This window comes from Juglans regia, chromosome 10 (assembly GCF_001411555.2).
Source record: "Juglans regia cultivar Chandler chromosome 10, Walnut 2.0, whole genome shotgun sequence".
Classification (NCBI taxonomy): domain Eukaryota; kingdom Viridiplantae; phylum Streptophyta; class Magnoliopsida; order Fagales; family Juglandaceae; genus Juglans; species Juglans regia.
Window position 1 is genome coordinate 36,553,504 of NC_049910.1, and position 15,468 is coordinate 36,568,971.

Sequence of the window (15,468 nt, forward strand, 5' to 3'; positions counted from 1 at the left end):
TTTTATTGTAAATTTATAATATTGAGTATTTTAATCATTACATTTCATTTCATTTGAGTATATTATCATAATATTCCAATTAAATGATCGATGTTTGGCCACCAGACCAATTATATTAAGAGAAAAGATACTTACAACCGTGAAGTGCGTAACCGCCGCGTAATCGCTTTAAAAAAAATGAATAAAACATGGGACCCACATGAAAAAAATTAATTTTTTAATAGTGGACCCCACTCTTTTTCAAAGCGATTACGCGGCGATTACGCACTTCACGGTTGTATGTAGAATTACTCTTATATTAATATATATAGAATTCAGGTATTTTACCCATATATACCTACCTAGCTCATGTATAAGACTAGTTCATGCATGCTATGCTATATAGCTACTTTCAAAAATATATATTCTTCTAATGTTTCCAAGCAAGGGCCAGAACCAGAAAATCTGATTTGGGGGGTCAAATCAGAAATGAGTTGAGATGGGTTGAGATAGTTTGTAAATAGTAAAATAAAAGTTGAATTATTTATTATATTTTGTGTAAAAATTTGAAAAAATTGTAACGATGAGATGGGATGAATTGAGATAAATTGAGATGGGTTGAAGTGGGTTTGGAATCCAATCCTCTCCATAGTCTACTTTATAAAAACACATTTCAAAATTTAATTTCCATCATGTTTTGAAAATTTTGGCCCCCCAAGGCCCTTAGTAGTTTCGCCCCTATTTCCAAGTTTAATTATTTTGACTTTTCAATTCTTTTTCCATCATAAATTATGATACTTAAGAGTACTTTTCCTTAAAGCTATATAAAAACACTACTTCCTCTTCTTCTTTAAGAAAAATTAAAAAAAAAATGTTAAAAATAATTAATTAAGGTGATGATCACTAGAGTGGAAAGGCTGAAACTTAATACCATAGGTGGAGTGGATCTTTTGTTTGGTTGAAAGCAAAGTATGGAACCAACTTAGTAAACATGTATGCTTGACATGTGTAGGGCCGAGATATGGCACGGCATGCACTTACGTGGTGTGAAACCCAGGTGGAAGGATGGGCTTTGTGGGCCAGAAAACGGCCTTTCAAGTCACAATCCCAATGCTTGTAGCAGGCTTATGGGGTCCAAGATGTAGGAGACCCCACCTTGCAACTTGATGACCTGTCTCCTCCACGTGAGAGAAACCTGCTCTTCATCCTAGTCAGCAATGCATGATTCTTGGTTTCTCTAATTGCCACGTTGAAGCCGACTATATAAGTATTTAGTTTTAACTCAAAAATAAAATGAAGGGCTCGGAAGTCGTTTGTGGGCCAATAGAATCAGATGAGCATGACCCATCACTTTCATTCATTGCTCCCTAATTCTCCTTCTAATTCTCTTTTTTAACTTTTGTTTAGTGAAATTTCTCCAAATTAAAGTTTAGACCAAATCATCCTAATATTTTGCAGCTCAAACGAATTTTATTTGTTGCATGGTGATATCTTTTAAAAGTAATGTTACATATAGTTATGTGTACTGTATATCGCACACTTCTTTTAAAATATAGTAAAATTTATTATTAAAAAATTAATTTTTTCATGTGAGTATCATATTTATTTATTTTTTTTAAAAACAGTGCGCGACGTTTGCGCATTCTATAATTATAAATATTATTTCTCATTTTTTAGCTCATAATTACTTCTATCAAAGTTTACTCGACCGTAGGGGAATTAATTTTTCACCAACATGCCTCCATTTAGGAAGGCTTACCTATCATTTGCCTAGTTTATAGAAAGCACTTCATGCACAAATTCCTCAAAAGTAGAAGAAACAAACAAAACTAATAGACAAGCTAAGCCCTTCACACCTTGCTTTACTAAAATTTTCCCGAGAAAATATGAAATTTATTACAAGAATATAAGCTAGCCCTTTAACAATATTAATTTAACTAAGAATTATTGAGAAAGACCCAATATTTTATTTCTTAAAATTTAATAACATTATAAAGAAAGCAAAGGCTTTTGATTTGAGACCGACTCTTTGAAGTGCATTTAACTCCCACCCCCCGATCACATGCACTCTCATCTTACGCCCAACAGTACCACTATTTAAGCCCCCTCCACCCCCTCCAAACCAAACCAAACTCACATTCTCTTCTCTGACAAAGCTCCCTCCCAAGTTTCAAACCTCAAAAACACAAGCACTCTCTAGCTTCCTCACAATCTCTTGTTTTTTTTTTCATTTTGATCCTCTTCAAGCTGTCCCCAAAACCGCTTCTGTCTGATACCTTTTATTGTTCAACTTAGTTTCTTCCATAACTGAGAGCTAGAATCGTCTCAACAATGGAGAACTTGTTTCGTCTTGCAGATCATGAGAATTTCTTCTCTCGTCCAAGCATTTGGATTAACGGTCCGGTCATAGTCGGTGCCGGGCCATCAGGACTAGCCACAGCTGCTTGCCTCAGAGAACAAGGAGTATCCTTTGTAGTCCTTGAAAGGGCTGAGTGCATAGCATCCTTGTGGCAAAAGCGCACCTATGACAGGCTAAAGCTTCACCTTCCCAAGCAATTTTGCCAGCTCCCTAAGCTTCCTTTCCCACAAGACTTCCCTGAATACCCAACAAAGAAACAGTTCATAAACTATCTTGAATCCTATGCTAAGCACTTTGAGATCAACCCACAATTCAACGAGTGCGTTCAGTCCGCTAGGTACGATGAGACTAGCGGACTTTGGCGGGTCAAGACTGTTTCAACAAGCGCTGCTTCGACTCGCACTGAAGTCGAATACATTAGCCTGTGGCTTGTGGTGGCCACAGGCGAAAATGCCGAGTGTGTGATGCCTGATATTGAAGGACTAGCCGAGTTTGAAGGCGACGCTATGCACGTTTCTGAGTACAAGTCCGGCGAGAAGTTCGGGGGGAAGAAAGTATTAGTCGTGGGGTGTGGCAATTCAGGCATGGAAATTTCACTTGATCTTTGCAACCACAATGCCTCGCCATCTTTGGTTTGTCGTAGCTCGGTAAGTATTCCATATAGCAAAACAAAACAATTAAGTCTCTTTCAATGAAATTGCGCTTCTGGGTTTGGATTCTTATGGGATGTTTTCTGTCTGTCTTTGCTGTGCAGGTCCATGTCTTGCCAAGAGAAATCTTTGGAAAATCTACGTTTGAGTTGGCAGTTTCAATGATGAAATGGCTACCCCTTTGGTTGGTTGACAAGCTATTGTTGATTTTGGCGTGGTTGGTGCTAGGAAACATTGAAAAATATGGGCTAAAAAGGCCGGAGGTTGGTCCAATGAAGTATAAGAACACAATGGGGAAGACCCCTGTCTTGGACATTGGCGCATTGGAGAAAATCAGATCCGGGGACATTAAGGTAGTCCCTGGAATCAAGAGGTTTCTACCCGGACAAGTAGTCGAGCTTGTTAATGGCGAAAAGCTTGACATTGATTCAGTTGTTCTGGCTACTGGATACCGCAGCAACGTCCCTTCTTGGCTTAAGGTGAGAAAAATTTTCATTTTCTCTGCTTTTCTTCATTTTTTTTCCTTTTTTGGGTTTTCGAAAGACAGTTGTGGCAGTTGGTTTGGTTTTTCAACCTGCTCAAAGAATGTCAGTCTCTGAACTGATGGTCAGGCATTTATGGCCGCATAGAATTTGTCCCATTACCTATAATATTTTACAAAACAAAAATGATCTTGGAAGCTTCTACGATTTTTGTTTTTCAATATTTCTATTGGTGATTGATGCTTTATTTTACTCAAATGGGCTAAACTTGTTCTGGTTTATGCTATGTTCAGGAAGGTGAATTCTTCTCCAAGAATGGGTTTCCAAAGTCACCATTCCCAAATGGATGGAAAGGAAATTCTGGGCTGTATGCAGTTGGGTTCACAAGGAGAGGGCTCTCTGGTGCATCCTCAGATGCCGTGAGAATAGCACAAGACATTGGTCAGGTATGGAAAGTGGAAACCAAGCAAAAGAAGCGAACCATCGCTTGCCATAGACGATGCATTTCCCAGTTCTAAAAAAACTCAAAAATTCCTATGTTAACCATCCATTTGTTAGTGAGATTCTTGCAGTGTATAAAAGTACTGACTTTGTATAAACACACAAAGAAAGAGACAAACGGCAGACTCGGAGCCCTCTCCGAAGGCCCAAGTTTTCAAAATGTTTTGGGCATTTTGTAGACTAAGGATGATGAGGCTTTGTCTTCTTGTTTTGACGTTTCATACTCTTCTTTGAAGTTTAATGACAGTTTACTTTCCCCCCCTATGCTCTCTCCCTCTATTTATGTTTTGTATGCTCATTCCTGGAAAATTTCACATCCATTTTAATATCAAGTGATAGAGACCAAATGACAATCTTCCTCCTCCACCTTTTTTCTTTCAAAAGTTCTATAAATGGTTTCTCCTAAGTCATCAAGAATGAAGTTGCAACTACTAATCAAGTAAACAAAGAATATTCTTGTGTCTGAAATGTGAAATGATGTTCATCACCCTGAGTTTAGACCTATTGAAATTTAGCTATTGAATATCAAACCACCTATCGTCATTTCCTCCCTTACCCATCAGAGCTTTATCAAGGAAAAGGCCCACTGACTCAATGTTTCATCAGATTGGCAACTTGCCCATTAGCATCTATCATCAGATGAGTAGGTCCCATTACAATGGAAACTAGCTCCACAACACCCACAACCTTCTCTCTCTTCTCTTGTACCCATATTCCAAGATGGCTCCACATCACTATTCCCATTAAAATTATCATCTTGAAGTTGAGGTTGACCAACTCACTGATATGATATAGATTTTACAGTGGCTCTGTTGCCATGCACATGGATATCACAGAGGCACAAAGAACCAGTTTTACAGTTAAATCTTCTCTGTAAAGCATATTTGAAAGCTTGCACTCATGTGAGAAGAACTCAGAATGCTAGACAAAAATTACAGAAAGTTGAACATTCTCACTTTGCCCGGACTCGATCATGAAACTTTTCTGTGATTAATTTCAGAAATGCTTGTATCTGAACAAGCTACAAGTAGCACACAACTGTACTAAACTCAAACTAAGGTTTAAGAAAGAAAGTTCAATTATTAAACAATTTAACAATGTTCCTTTTCCTTTTCCCACGTTTCCAATATCAACTTCAAGAAAATTAAGTTCCCGCATGGTTAAGGTTTTTCCTGCCCACACAATATATAGCCAATTATATAATAATGATATTCAGAAAGAGTTTCCAACATATTAAAAGCTGTACACAGCTGAGCTAGTTCATTCAAAAGCTATGGACAGAAGTTCCCCTCAGATCCACAACAACCAAGAATAACAAGTCAAACATTTAAATTCGCTTTAAAGTGAAAGAGAAATCCAACTATCCATTCTCCATGACCTATCACAAGGCTGTTTCTACAGCATTCCAATTTCTAGCAAGCAAACATATATCCCTTATAATTAGATCAATCATGCAGTAGGGGATGGCTTATGGGATTTCAGATAATTCCAATTTTAAATCAAACACACCGTCAAACCAATAAAAATAATTTGTTTTTGTTTTTTTTTTAAATAAGTGACAGCAAATAAAATAAATAAATGGTGTGACAAAGAGTTAGGAGATTTTGTTGAAAACTTCTATAAAGTTCCAATTATCTTGTCCTAAGTAGAAATAACTAGGAGTAAGACTAGAGAAGTTAAAAATGAGGACAAAACATGGTGATGGAGTCGTGTAGACTCTGGAAGGAACTACTGCAATTTTTTTGCCACTGGATGTTCAGTATACTGCATGTAAATTATCAGATAACATGGAAATAAAGCCCAAAAACACTGTCCAATGACTCCAAACTGGAACCAGCGCCGCCATAAGGCCCTGTTCTATATTCTTTGCATTTTAAAACAGTGCTAGAAACAGCTCACATGAGCCCCATGCCAGTGCAACTTATTGAAAAACTGAAACTTTTCAACTCAATGGTCTATCTATTTTCTTCATTGCCACAACCTCAAATCAGCAACTCACTTTGTAAAAAACCTGACTGCATTTAACAGCTGCAGTTTGTGTCCCTTGTCTTTGTATTCTATTTTGATGTTTCCAAGCTCTTCTAAATCGAGACATTTAGTGGGAAAACAGTAAAATAACACATGGGATGGCCACCATTTTCCCCTGCCACTATCCCATCACCAGGGCCCATTTTCACTAACCATTGTTAGTCTGCAAAAGTAAATCTCTTCCTTCACGTGGTTGTGTCATCTAATTCAGGAGGGTGGACCTGCAAGGATATGTAGTTCAGAGGAGTAAAGAAGTATTAAATTTTAAGTCTAAAGACCTAAAGTTTTTTATTTTATTTTATTTTATTTGGGGGAGGGGGTATCGAATTCAGACCTCCAGTTTAAAGGTAGGAAGTTATGCCAACCAGGCCACAGGCCTTTGGCTCTAAGACCTAAAGTTGAGCAAGTCCAGAATCGACAATATCACGCTTGAGATTTAACTTGAGGCCAATAGCCTGCTGAGATTTTTCCCCAAAGATCCAACCTATTACCCTCAATTATTTTCTTATAATATCTTTATTAGATTATGCTGTACTCTTTTTTAGTACTTTTAAGTACATTTCAATTGACCGACTTGATGGTTTTCCTGGGAGGCACATTTCCAATAATAAACATACTATAAAGTAAAAACCATACAATACTCCATTCCCACATATGAACTTTCCTTTTTTTCAAACCAGATTAGATCAATACATCGTTCTTTACATTTCTTATTTTTCTCTTTTGGAAATTATGTTGCCTGAGTCTGCCTCTTTTTAATTATTGGACATATTTTTCATCTGAAGTATAACACACGGAATCATTTTGTGGATATCAGAAGACTTGGAGGATTGTAATAAGCTCTTTACTTTCGAACTATAATCTCTGTTATTTCCAAATATGCTTTATCCTATCCAGGCTGACACACAGGTTCCATGTCATTCTGATGAAATAAAACTCCAGAACATTCATGGTATCACTAAGATAGTGACTAGAGTGTCAGACTCACACTACTTGATAGGTCAAAATTAAATTGTATAGTATGTTTTGCATCTGCCAGAAGCAACAAGAGTAGGGTTCAATTCCTCATGACCTGTTCCATAGTCATAGACAAACTCAAATCCCCTTAACTCTAACCTGCTGGCATGTTCAGTTGTCAATCCATCCTGCTTTATCTTGTCCAAGGTTACAGCACTGGCTTTTTTTTTAAAAAAAAAAAAAAGAGGACGGTACCTTGCCCTCACTTGTGGCGGAGGAAAACCATGGTTACAAGCCTGGCTTATTATCACAAGTCATGTTCCCAGTAGATCACCATAAGCACTGATTTAATTTTAAAGTTCAAGAATTCACCTTATTTTCCAACATTCAGAAACGTAAATGTGAGAAGCAATTGCTGCACTCAACAGACCTTCAGAATAAAAAGCTAGTGAGGATATGAAGGATGAATTGTTTGGACTGGGGAATGATTAAAAAGATTGAAATCAAACCACAGGAAAAGCTAGAAAAATTGGTTTACCCTGGGGAAACCACCATAAACAACAAAGATTTTGCCCATTTGTAAAACGAATTAATTTCCTAGCTAAAAATGAATTTAAAAGTTGAAGTTGTGATGAAAAACCAGTTCATTGAAAATGTGTTTCACCAATAATCAAGTTGCTTTGTCCCAGAATAATAACAGTTCGGCAGAAAAACGTTTCCTGATGTTTTCTCCAGTGTTCATGGAAGCACAATAATCATTGGACTGGTTTCATTTTAGAGAGTATTTAACTCTTGATATCAACTAACTATCTCATGAAATGAAACAAGAACATAGTCATTTCAATCAGATCAGGCTTAAATTGTCCTAAACAAATCATTACCTACATCAAACAAACTGTAAATGCAAATTGGAAACGTTTAGTCAAAATTCTTGAATCTTATAATTGATTGACAGGAAATACAAAATCGTCAAATCATATTTTCTTCTTAAACCTTTAAAATTACAAGCCGCAAATACAGGCATTGAAATGGGCACAGTACTGGAAGAAGTGGGGAAGAAAGAAATGGGTCCACTGGATTTGAGATTTGAGAATACAAGTGAGTATGTGTGTGTGTGTTTTTGTTTCCTACCTTCACATCATTATCCAGATTAGGTTTCCTAGCATGATTGCCTAAGACTTATATTTCCACTATCTGAGTGTAAACATAACCTTACATGATTGTCTGTGAGCTGTGTTTTGCATATATTTGCACGAGTTAACAATATCACTCGAGGTATCTTGCGATTCCTTTCCATTCCCTGGGAAAGAACCTCCATAATTGCACAAGCATCTTGTCAAATCATGAGTTTTAAGGTATATAGTGGCCATACATCAAACGAAAAAAATTAGAACTACTAGGAATAGGAATCTGTTCAGTAGGTTTCTAATCAGACCCTCTAATCTGTCTCCATGCTTGTTAAGCATTTATCGAGCCAAACAAAGTATGTTAATATACAAAGCCCATAACAAATTGGCTGAAGGATGAAAATTGCTCAGAAATAACAAGCAAGCTAACTTTTTTTTTTTGACTAAGTAAAAATATTATATATATCAAAAGGAGAAACCAAGTACACTGAATGTATACAAGAAAACACTTTGCCCAAAATGACCCAAAAAGCCAGTAAAAAAATAACCCAAAATACACCAAACCTGATCCCAACCCCTTGTTTCCCGTAGAACTAAAACTCTATCCGAAAACACAACCCCAAACCCTTGATTGCAAGCAAGCTAACTAACAGAGCCATCACAAATAAAGCCAGACAAAATCTAAATGGGTTGACTGCTCAAGAGTTGCAAAACTCCTCAGGCATTCTCAATGACAACAAAGGGCCTCACTAACCTTTGAAGCCATTGGTGCAGTTTGGCCCAATGGCTTGGATGTAAATAAATATCTAAATCTTAGCCCCATAGATAATAGATATATCTCAAATGATAGATATTGGCCAAGCTCAACTGCAACTCTGAATAACGAAACATAAAGAACAAAACATACATCGAAAATTCCAAATCTGACATTTATGATGTTGCAGATGCAATAAACATCTGCCTCAGGCGCTTGAAATATGGCAACATGTCATCTCGAGCAGCAAGGTTCTCTTTGATCACAGGGACTTCCTTGAAGCGTTTAGTCCAGGCATGTAAGCGTGGAAAGCTATTAGCTTCCATCAGTTTGACACCAACTGCTTCTTCCATGACGTCAAGCCAGCCAGCTGCTAACCATCCAAAGGCTAGGTCTGTTAATCCAATCTTATTGCCTCCAAAAAACTGCCTATCCCCAAGTCCATGATCTTCTATTATTTTCAGCACCTCTTTGGCTTCTCTTGCTCTTCTCCCACAAAATGAAAGAAACCAAAGAAAGTGGGGCTCTATCGAATCCAGAAACATGTGATTAGAGACTCAGTAGTCGAATTTTCTGGTTTTTGATCCAGACTTTTTGACACTTTCCAGTTCACTTTTATCAAGCAAAAGATTAATCCTTGAAACAATTTGAAACCAAAGAAGTTGAAATAAATAGAGATAAAAATATGTATTACCTTGTCCTCTTCAAACTTTGTCCAAAACCGAGCCCTGGCTTTCTCATATGGATCATCCGGAAGCAAGGGATCATGTGGCCAAACCTCCTCAATGTACTCAACAATAACAGTGGACTCAGCAATTGGATTTCCACCATGAACGAGCACAGGGATCTTCTTATGAACTGGGTTATATTTCAAAAGAAGATCACTCTTATTGGAAAGATCCTCTTCTACATATTCAAATTTGACACCCTTGAGCTTCAGAGCCCATATCACTCTGTAGCCATAAACACTAGGCCAAGCTCCTAGTAACTTCACTTCTTCCATTCTTGTAAGGTATATGCTTTTTCTTTCTAACCTGGTGAGGAGTTAGGGCAGTTGAACAAATCATAAATTGGGTTTTTCTTGGTCTGTTATAAGCTTCTAAAATTCAAAAGATTAGGAGTAACTTTATTTATTTAAATGCTTTTGCTATGCTCGAGTCTGGGACATCTTCGTTGAAGTTTCCCACGAGATTGTGCATGATAGTATTGGCCATAAAATAGACATTTCAGATTGACCAATATGGTATTTTGACGAAGAAAATCAATACTCATCAGATAAGTAATAAATACTACATTCGATTTGACTTTCTTTCATGGAAAAAAACGTTTAGGCATTGGAATTTTATCAAAAGAGTTTTGCTGCATAGCGTAAACATAATATTTATTTGGGACTCATTATTGAATTGTAAAGTTTTTATTTTAATTGATGTGACATACTTATATATTATTAATATATTTGATATATCAATAAATAAGCTTATAAACCATTAAAAATTGGTTCAATGGTATTTGGATTACTTTCACGCTGTTTGAGATGTGTCTTATTAGTATTAACCGTCTAAAATTTATTGAAATTTTTAATGGAACTCGGCCTAAACTAAGCTTAGATTCAAATTGAAAGTGTTACAAGCACAGGGGAAGGGAAAGGGGGAGGCTCACAGTAGGCGTGAGCTACTTCCACAGAGAGAGAGAGATTTTGGCATTCAAAATTCTTGTTGTTTCTATTTCCTCCTCCAGGTAATAAATGCTGGAATTATGTAACAAACATGTAACAGAATTATAGAATATTCCCTAGCTCAACTTAGTGGCAACGTGTCTTCATTATATGGAATGAAATTACAAGCAATTAACAGAAATGAAGAAATAATTAGAAATAAGAAATAACTCAAGATAGATCATGGGCCTGGGCCTCCAACCCATTATTTAGCTAGTAACTACTATCTTGCTCTCCTTCCATTAAGTCCATCGTCGTTCAAGTCATCAAATGGCCCATGGCTAGAGAGAGCTCATCACAGCCCACGACTCAAAGTCAAAAATCCAAACAACCCGAAGGCCTTAAGTCCCTTTCTGCCCTGACTCTTGCCCTAACCACAGCAACCCTTGATACCTGCCCTAGCCTGTGACAATGTCCATCCATTCAAAATACCTTGCCCACAAGGTGTGGGTAGGTGTCTCGCATACGGTAGAACAGTTTCCAAGTGACATCTTCGGCCAATTGGCCTTGCCATTGTACCAAAATTTTTGTGAGAGACTTACGATGGACCTGACGAAGGTGTTGATCCAAAATCTTCCCGGGCTCTGGCTTCAAAATTTCGTTGGAGTCAATTGGAGGCAACTGCAGTAGTAGACTCACTGATTGGCCCAATTTCTTCTTCAATAAAGAGACGTGGAAAGCTGGGTGGATGAGGGAGGTTTCAAGAAGCTTCAATCGATAAGCTGCGGACCCAATCCTCTCTCCACCCTAAATGGTCCATAAAATCAAGGGGAGAGTTTCGTATTCTGACGCTAGACCACTGAGTGCTGTCTGAACGACTGGAGTCTCAGGTATACAAAATCCCCAATTTCAAATTCTCGTTCCTTCCTTTTATTGATCTACATATTTTCTCATGCGATTCTTGGCCTTGTGCATGTTACTCTTTAGAAGGTGCTTGATCTGCTCACGAGTCTGTAGGATGGTGTTAACAGCTTCAACACTGGAGGCCCTTGGTGAGTAACTTAGTAACCTGGGGGGGTGGGTAGGCATATAAGGCTTCAAAGGGTGTTAACCCTATCGAGGAGTGAGTGGTGGTATTATACTACCATTCTGCCATGGAAATCCATAAGGCCCAATCTTTTGGCCTTTCCCCCAAAAAACACCTTAAATAATTCTCAAGTATTTTGTTCACGGCCTCGGATTGGCCATCAGTCTGCGAGTGATAAGCAGTATTGACTGCCAATTCAATACCTTGTTTGAACAATTCAGTCCAAAACCTGTTGGTAAAGGTTTTGTCTTGATCAGAGACTATGGAATTAGGCATGCCATGGTATTTGAAAAATGTTTTTGAGAAATGAACGGGTTAGGGTAGTGGCTGTATAGGGGTGTGTCAGTGGTGTAAAATGGCTATATTTGATGAGTCTATCAACGATAACCCAAATGCAATTGAATGATTGGGATTTTCAGAGGCTTTCTATGAAGTCCATACTGATGTGGGTCTAGAGTTTAGTGGGAATGGGTAAGGGTTGTAGGAGGCCCCCCTGTAGGGAATTTTTAGGCTTGATTCTTTGACAGATATAACACGACTTTACAAAGTTTCTGATTTCTGTTTTTAGACCTGGCCAAAAAAAATTCCTAGTAACTCTACTGAGGGTTTTACCTGAGCCTGAGTGACCACCAGTGGGGCTGTTATGCAGTAGGTTGAGGAATTTAAGCCTGAGATCAGAATTCCCAGGTACATAGAACCTGTTCTTGTAGTATAAACACCCTTCCCTCGTTGAGTATTTAGAGTTAGGCATGCCTTGGCCCATTTGATCCAGTAGTAGTTTGGCCATTTCATCCTTCTAGTAGGACCCTTTTACCTTCTTCAATAGATCCAAAGTAGGAACATAAATCATTAGAAGGGTGCTAGAAGTCTCCCATTCCTCACCCATCCTGGAAAGGGCGTCTATTGCCTTGTTATCTGATCCCTTTCAATATTCCACCACAAAATCATACCCCTGCAATTTGCTTACCCATTTTTGTTACATAGTTGTGCCAATTTTCTTGTCTAGGAGGAATTTTAGGCTTTAATGGCCAATTTTCTCAATGAAGGGTCTGCCTAGTAGGTAGGGCTTCCACCTCTACATTGCTAAAACCAGTGCAAACAACTCTTTTTCATAGGTGGACATGGCCAAAGCCCTTCCCGTTAGGGCTTGACTATAGAAGGCAATATGATGCCTATGCTGGATGAGTATAGCTCCTACAACAGTTCCAAAAGCATTAAACACGATTTCAAAGGGTATAGTAAAGTCAAGTAGTGCCAAAACTACCGGATGTATCACAACCATCTTGAAATTAATAAAGGCTCTTTCTGCTACTTCAGACCACTTAAACCCATCATTTCTTAGTAACTCTGTGAGTGGGGCAACCACCCCTCCATACCCCCAAATAAATCTTCTGTAATATCCCGTTAGCCCCAAGAAACCTCTTAATGACCTTACTAAAGTTGGTCTAGGCCATTCTTCCATGGCCCTTAATTTCTCTGGATCAGCATTTACTTCTTAGGTTGAGATTAAAAGACCTAGGTACGATATTTCAAGGTTGCCAAACTGGCACTTGGATATTTTGGCATAGAGTTGATGTTGTCTGAAGATTTCTAGGGCAGTGTTTAGATGTTGGATGTGGGCATATTCTGAGCTGTTGTAGATGAGGATATCATAAAAGATGAATTTTTGAATGAAGGGTTTGAAAATCTGGTTCATAAGGCTTTGGAAGGTTGAAGGGGCATTGGTTAAGCCAAAAGGCACAACCATAAATTCATAGTGTTCTTCATAGGTTTTGAACGCAGATTTAGGTATGTCTTCAGTTTTGACTCTAATATGGTGGTAGCCAAACCTTAAGTCCAATTTTGGAAAACACTTTGAGCCACACAACTCATCCAGCAACTCTTCTACCACTAGAATGGTGTATCTATCATTCACAGTGACCTTATTCAAGGCCATATAGTCAACACATAGGTGCTAGGACTCATTAGCCTTCCTCACTAAAAGAATTGGTGAGGAATATAGGCTTTGGCTTGGCTGGATTACTCCACTGGTCAGTAACTCCTTAACAACCCTTTTAATTTCATCTTTTTGATAGTAGGGGTACCTATAACGTCTTATTGAAATGGGATTGATTCTAGGCAGCAAGGGTATAGGGTGGTCATGGTTTCTTTAAGGGGGCAGGCCTGTGGGTTCTGAGAATACCTTAAAAAATTGACGGAGTAGGTGTTGGATTGGGGTTGGAATCTGAGAGTCAGTTTGGTCTTTAAGGTGTTTTGGTGTAGGCTGGTCAGGTTGGGATGATTCCATGAGTTGTAATAGGACCCTCTTATTTTTAACCGCACTAACTCTAGGTATTCCCCCCAACTCAAGCAATTTTGTACTGGACAACCCCTTTAAACAAGCTTGTTTCCCTTCCACTTCAAACATCATGGTCAGATACTTGAAATTCCATAGAATGGAACCCAAGGTTTGAAACTAGACCACTTCTAAGACCATATTACACCCTGCAAGTATTAGCACATATGCTTCTAATATAAAATGCATGTTTTGCATAGAGACATGCGAGGGTTCAATCTTGCTCTAACTCGAACGTTGCTACTCATTAGTTACTTTTACCTCAACATTCTCAATCACCTTCCCTCTCAATCTAGCCTTACTGACTATGGCTGGATTAATGAAGTTGTGTGTGCTTCCAGTGTCTACAAGTATCACCACTGGACAGTTGCCAACCCTACCTTTTATCCTCATGGTTTTAGGGTTCAAGCATCCAGTAGTGGCATGTAAAGAAATTTATGGTTGCATTTTGGGGTCCAAGACAATCACTCTACTCTCTTAATTTTCTCCACAGTCTTCCTGACCTGGCTCAACATTTTCTGGAAAGTCATGGATTTCTTCAATTAGATAGAGTTTGGGTTTCTGGCATTTGTGACCAGGAACCCATTTGGCCTCACAGTAGTAACATAGGTCTTTCTCCCGTTGATCTTTCATTTGGCCTAGTTAATACTCTATATGAGAGTGTGGTTTTATTGGTGAATTTCTGGTAATCTAGTTGAAGGCTGATTGTTTGATTTGTAGTGGTTTAGGGTGGGAAGAGTAATAAAGGGGTCCTTTTGACATTTTTATGTTAACTCCCAGATTCTCTTCCTGTAAATTAGCCGCAAGCTATAGGCTGAGAGGAGGGTAGTGGGGTTAAACATCCTCACCAAGATGCGTATTTCATCTTTAAGCCCACTCAAGAAGTAGCTGAGCTTGTATTGGCCTGATAAACCTCTAAGCCTATTAGAAAGGGACTCAAAGTTGGCTTTATAATATTCAACAGAGCCAGTTTGTCGAAGCCTGGTCATGGTTTCCATTGGGTCATCATAACAATTAGGTCCAAACCTAATCAACAAGGCCTTAACAAACTCTTCCGAGTCACTTAACTATTGGGACTCATCCAAGTTCTGGAACCACACGAGGGTCTTTCCCTCCATGTAAAATGAGGCTAACCTCAACTTGTGTTGTAGCATAGTGTTGTGAAAATTAAAAACTGTTGTACCTTATACAACCAGCCTATAGGGCTCTCCCCATCAAACATTGAAAAACCCAGCCTGATGGCTCGAGTTTGAACATCTTCGAGGGGAATGAGAGGCAGGTCCTGCTGTGCTCTTGAGCCACATGAAGATTCTGCCCTCTCTGTGTTCTTCTTCTGCAACTCTAAGGTGAGAGTAGTAAGTTGCATTTTCAAGGCTATCATTTCTATTTCCAAGCTTTTAAATTGAGATTCTTAAAGATTTTTCAGGATGTTGAAGCCTTCCTGCAACTGGGACAGTCGAGTACCATCTGTCATGAGCACACTCTTGAAGGTGGGGGATGGAGGTATATCTGATACCACTTCTGTTACAAGCACATGGGAAGGGAAAGAGGGAGG

General features: G+C 38.5%; 1 protein-coding gene and 1 pseudogene across 1 annotated transcript; one reads left to right on the plus strand and one right to left on the minus strand.

Annotated features, from left to right (window-relative positions):
* The first annotated feature begins 2,168 nt into the window (after nucleotides 1-2,168).
* LOC109019169 (probable indole-3-pyruvate monooxygenase YUCCA8) lies at nucleotides 2,169-4,098 on the plus strand. Its single transcript, XM_019001405.2, has 3 exons — nucleotides 2,169-2,985; nucleotides 3,093-3,467; nucleotides 3,764-4,098. The coding sequence occupies exons 1-3, from the start codon at nucleotides 2,311-2,313 to the stop codon at nucleotides 3,986-3,988; spliced, it is 1,275 nt and encodes a 424-aa protein (XP_018856950.1). The 5' UTR covers nucleotides 2,169-2,310; the 3' UTR covers nucleotides 3,989-4,098.
* A 4,544-nt stretch (nucleotides 4,099-8,642) lies between these two features.
* On the minus strand, nucleotides 8,643-9,912 carry LOC109019168 (annotated as a pseudogene).
* Nucleotides 9,913-15,468: the final 5,556 nt, after the last annotated feature.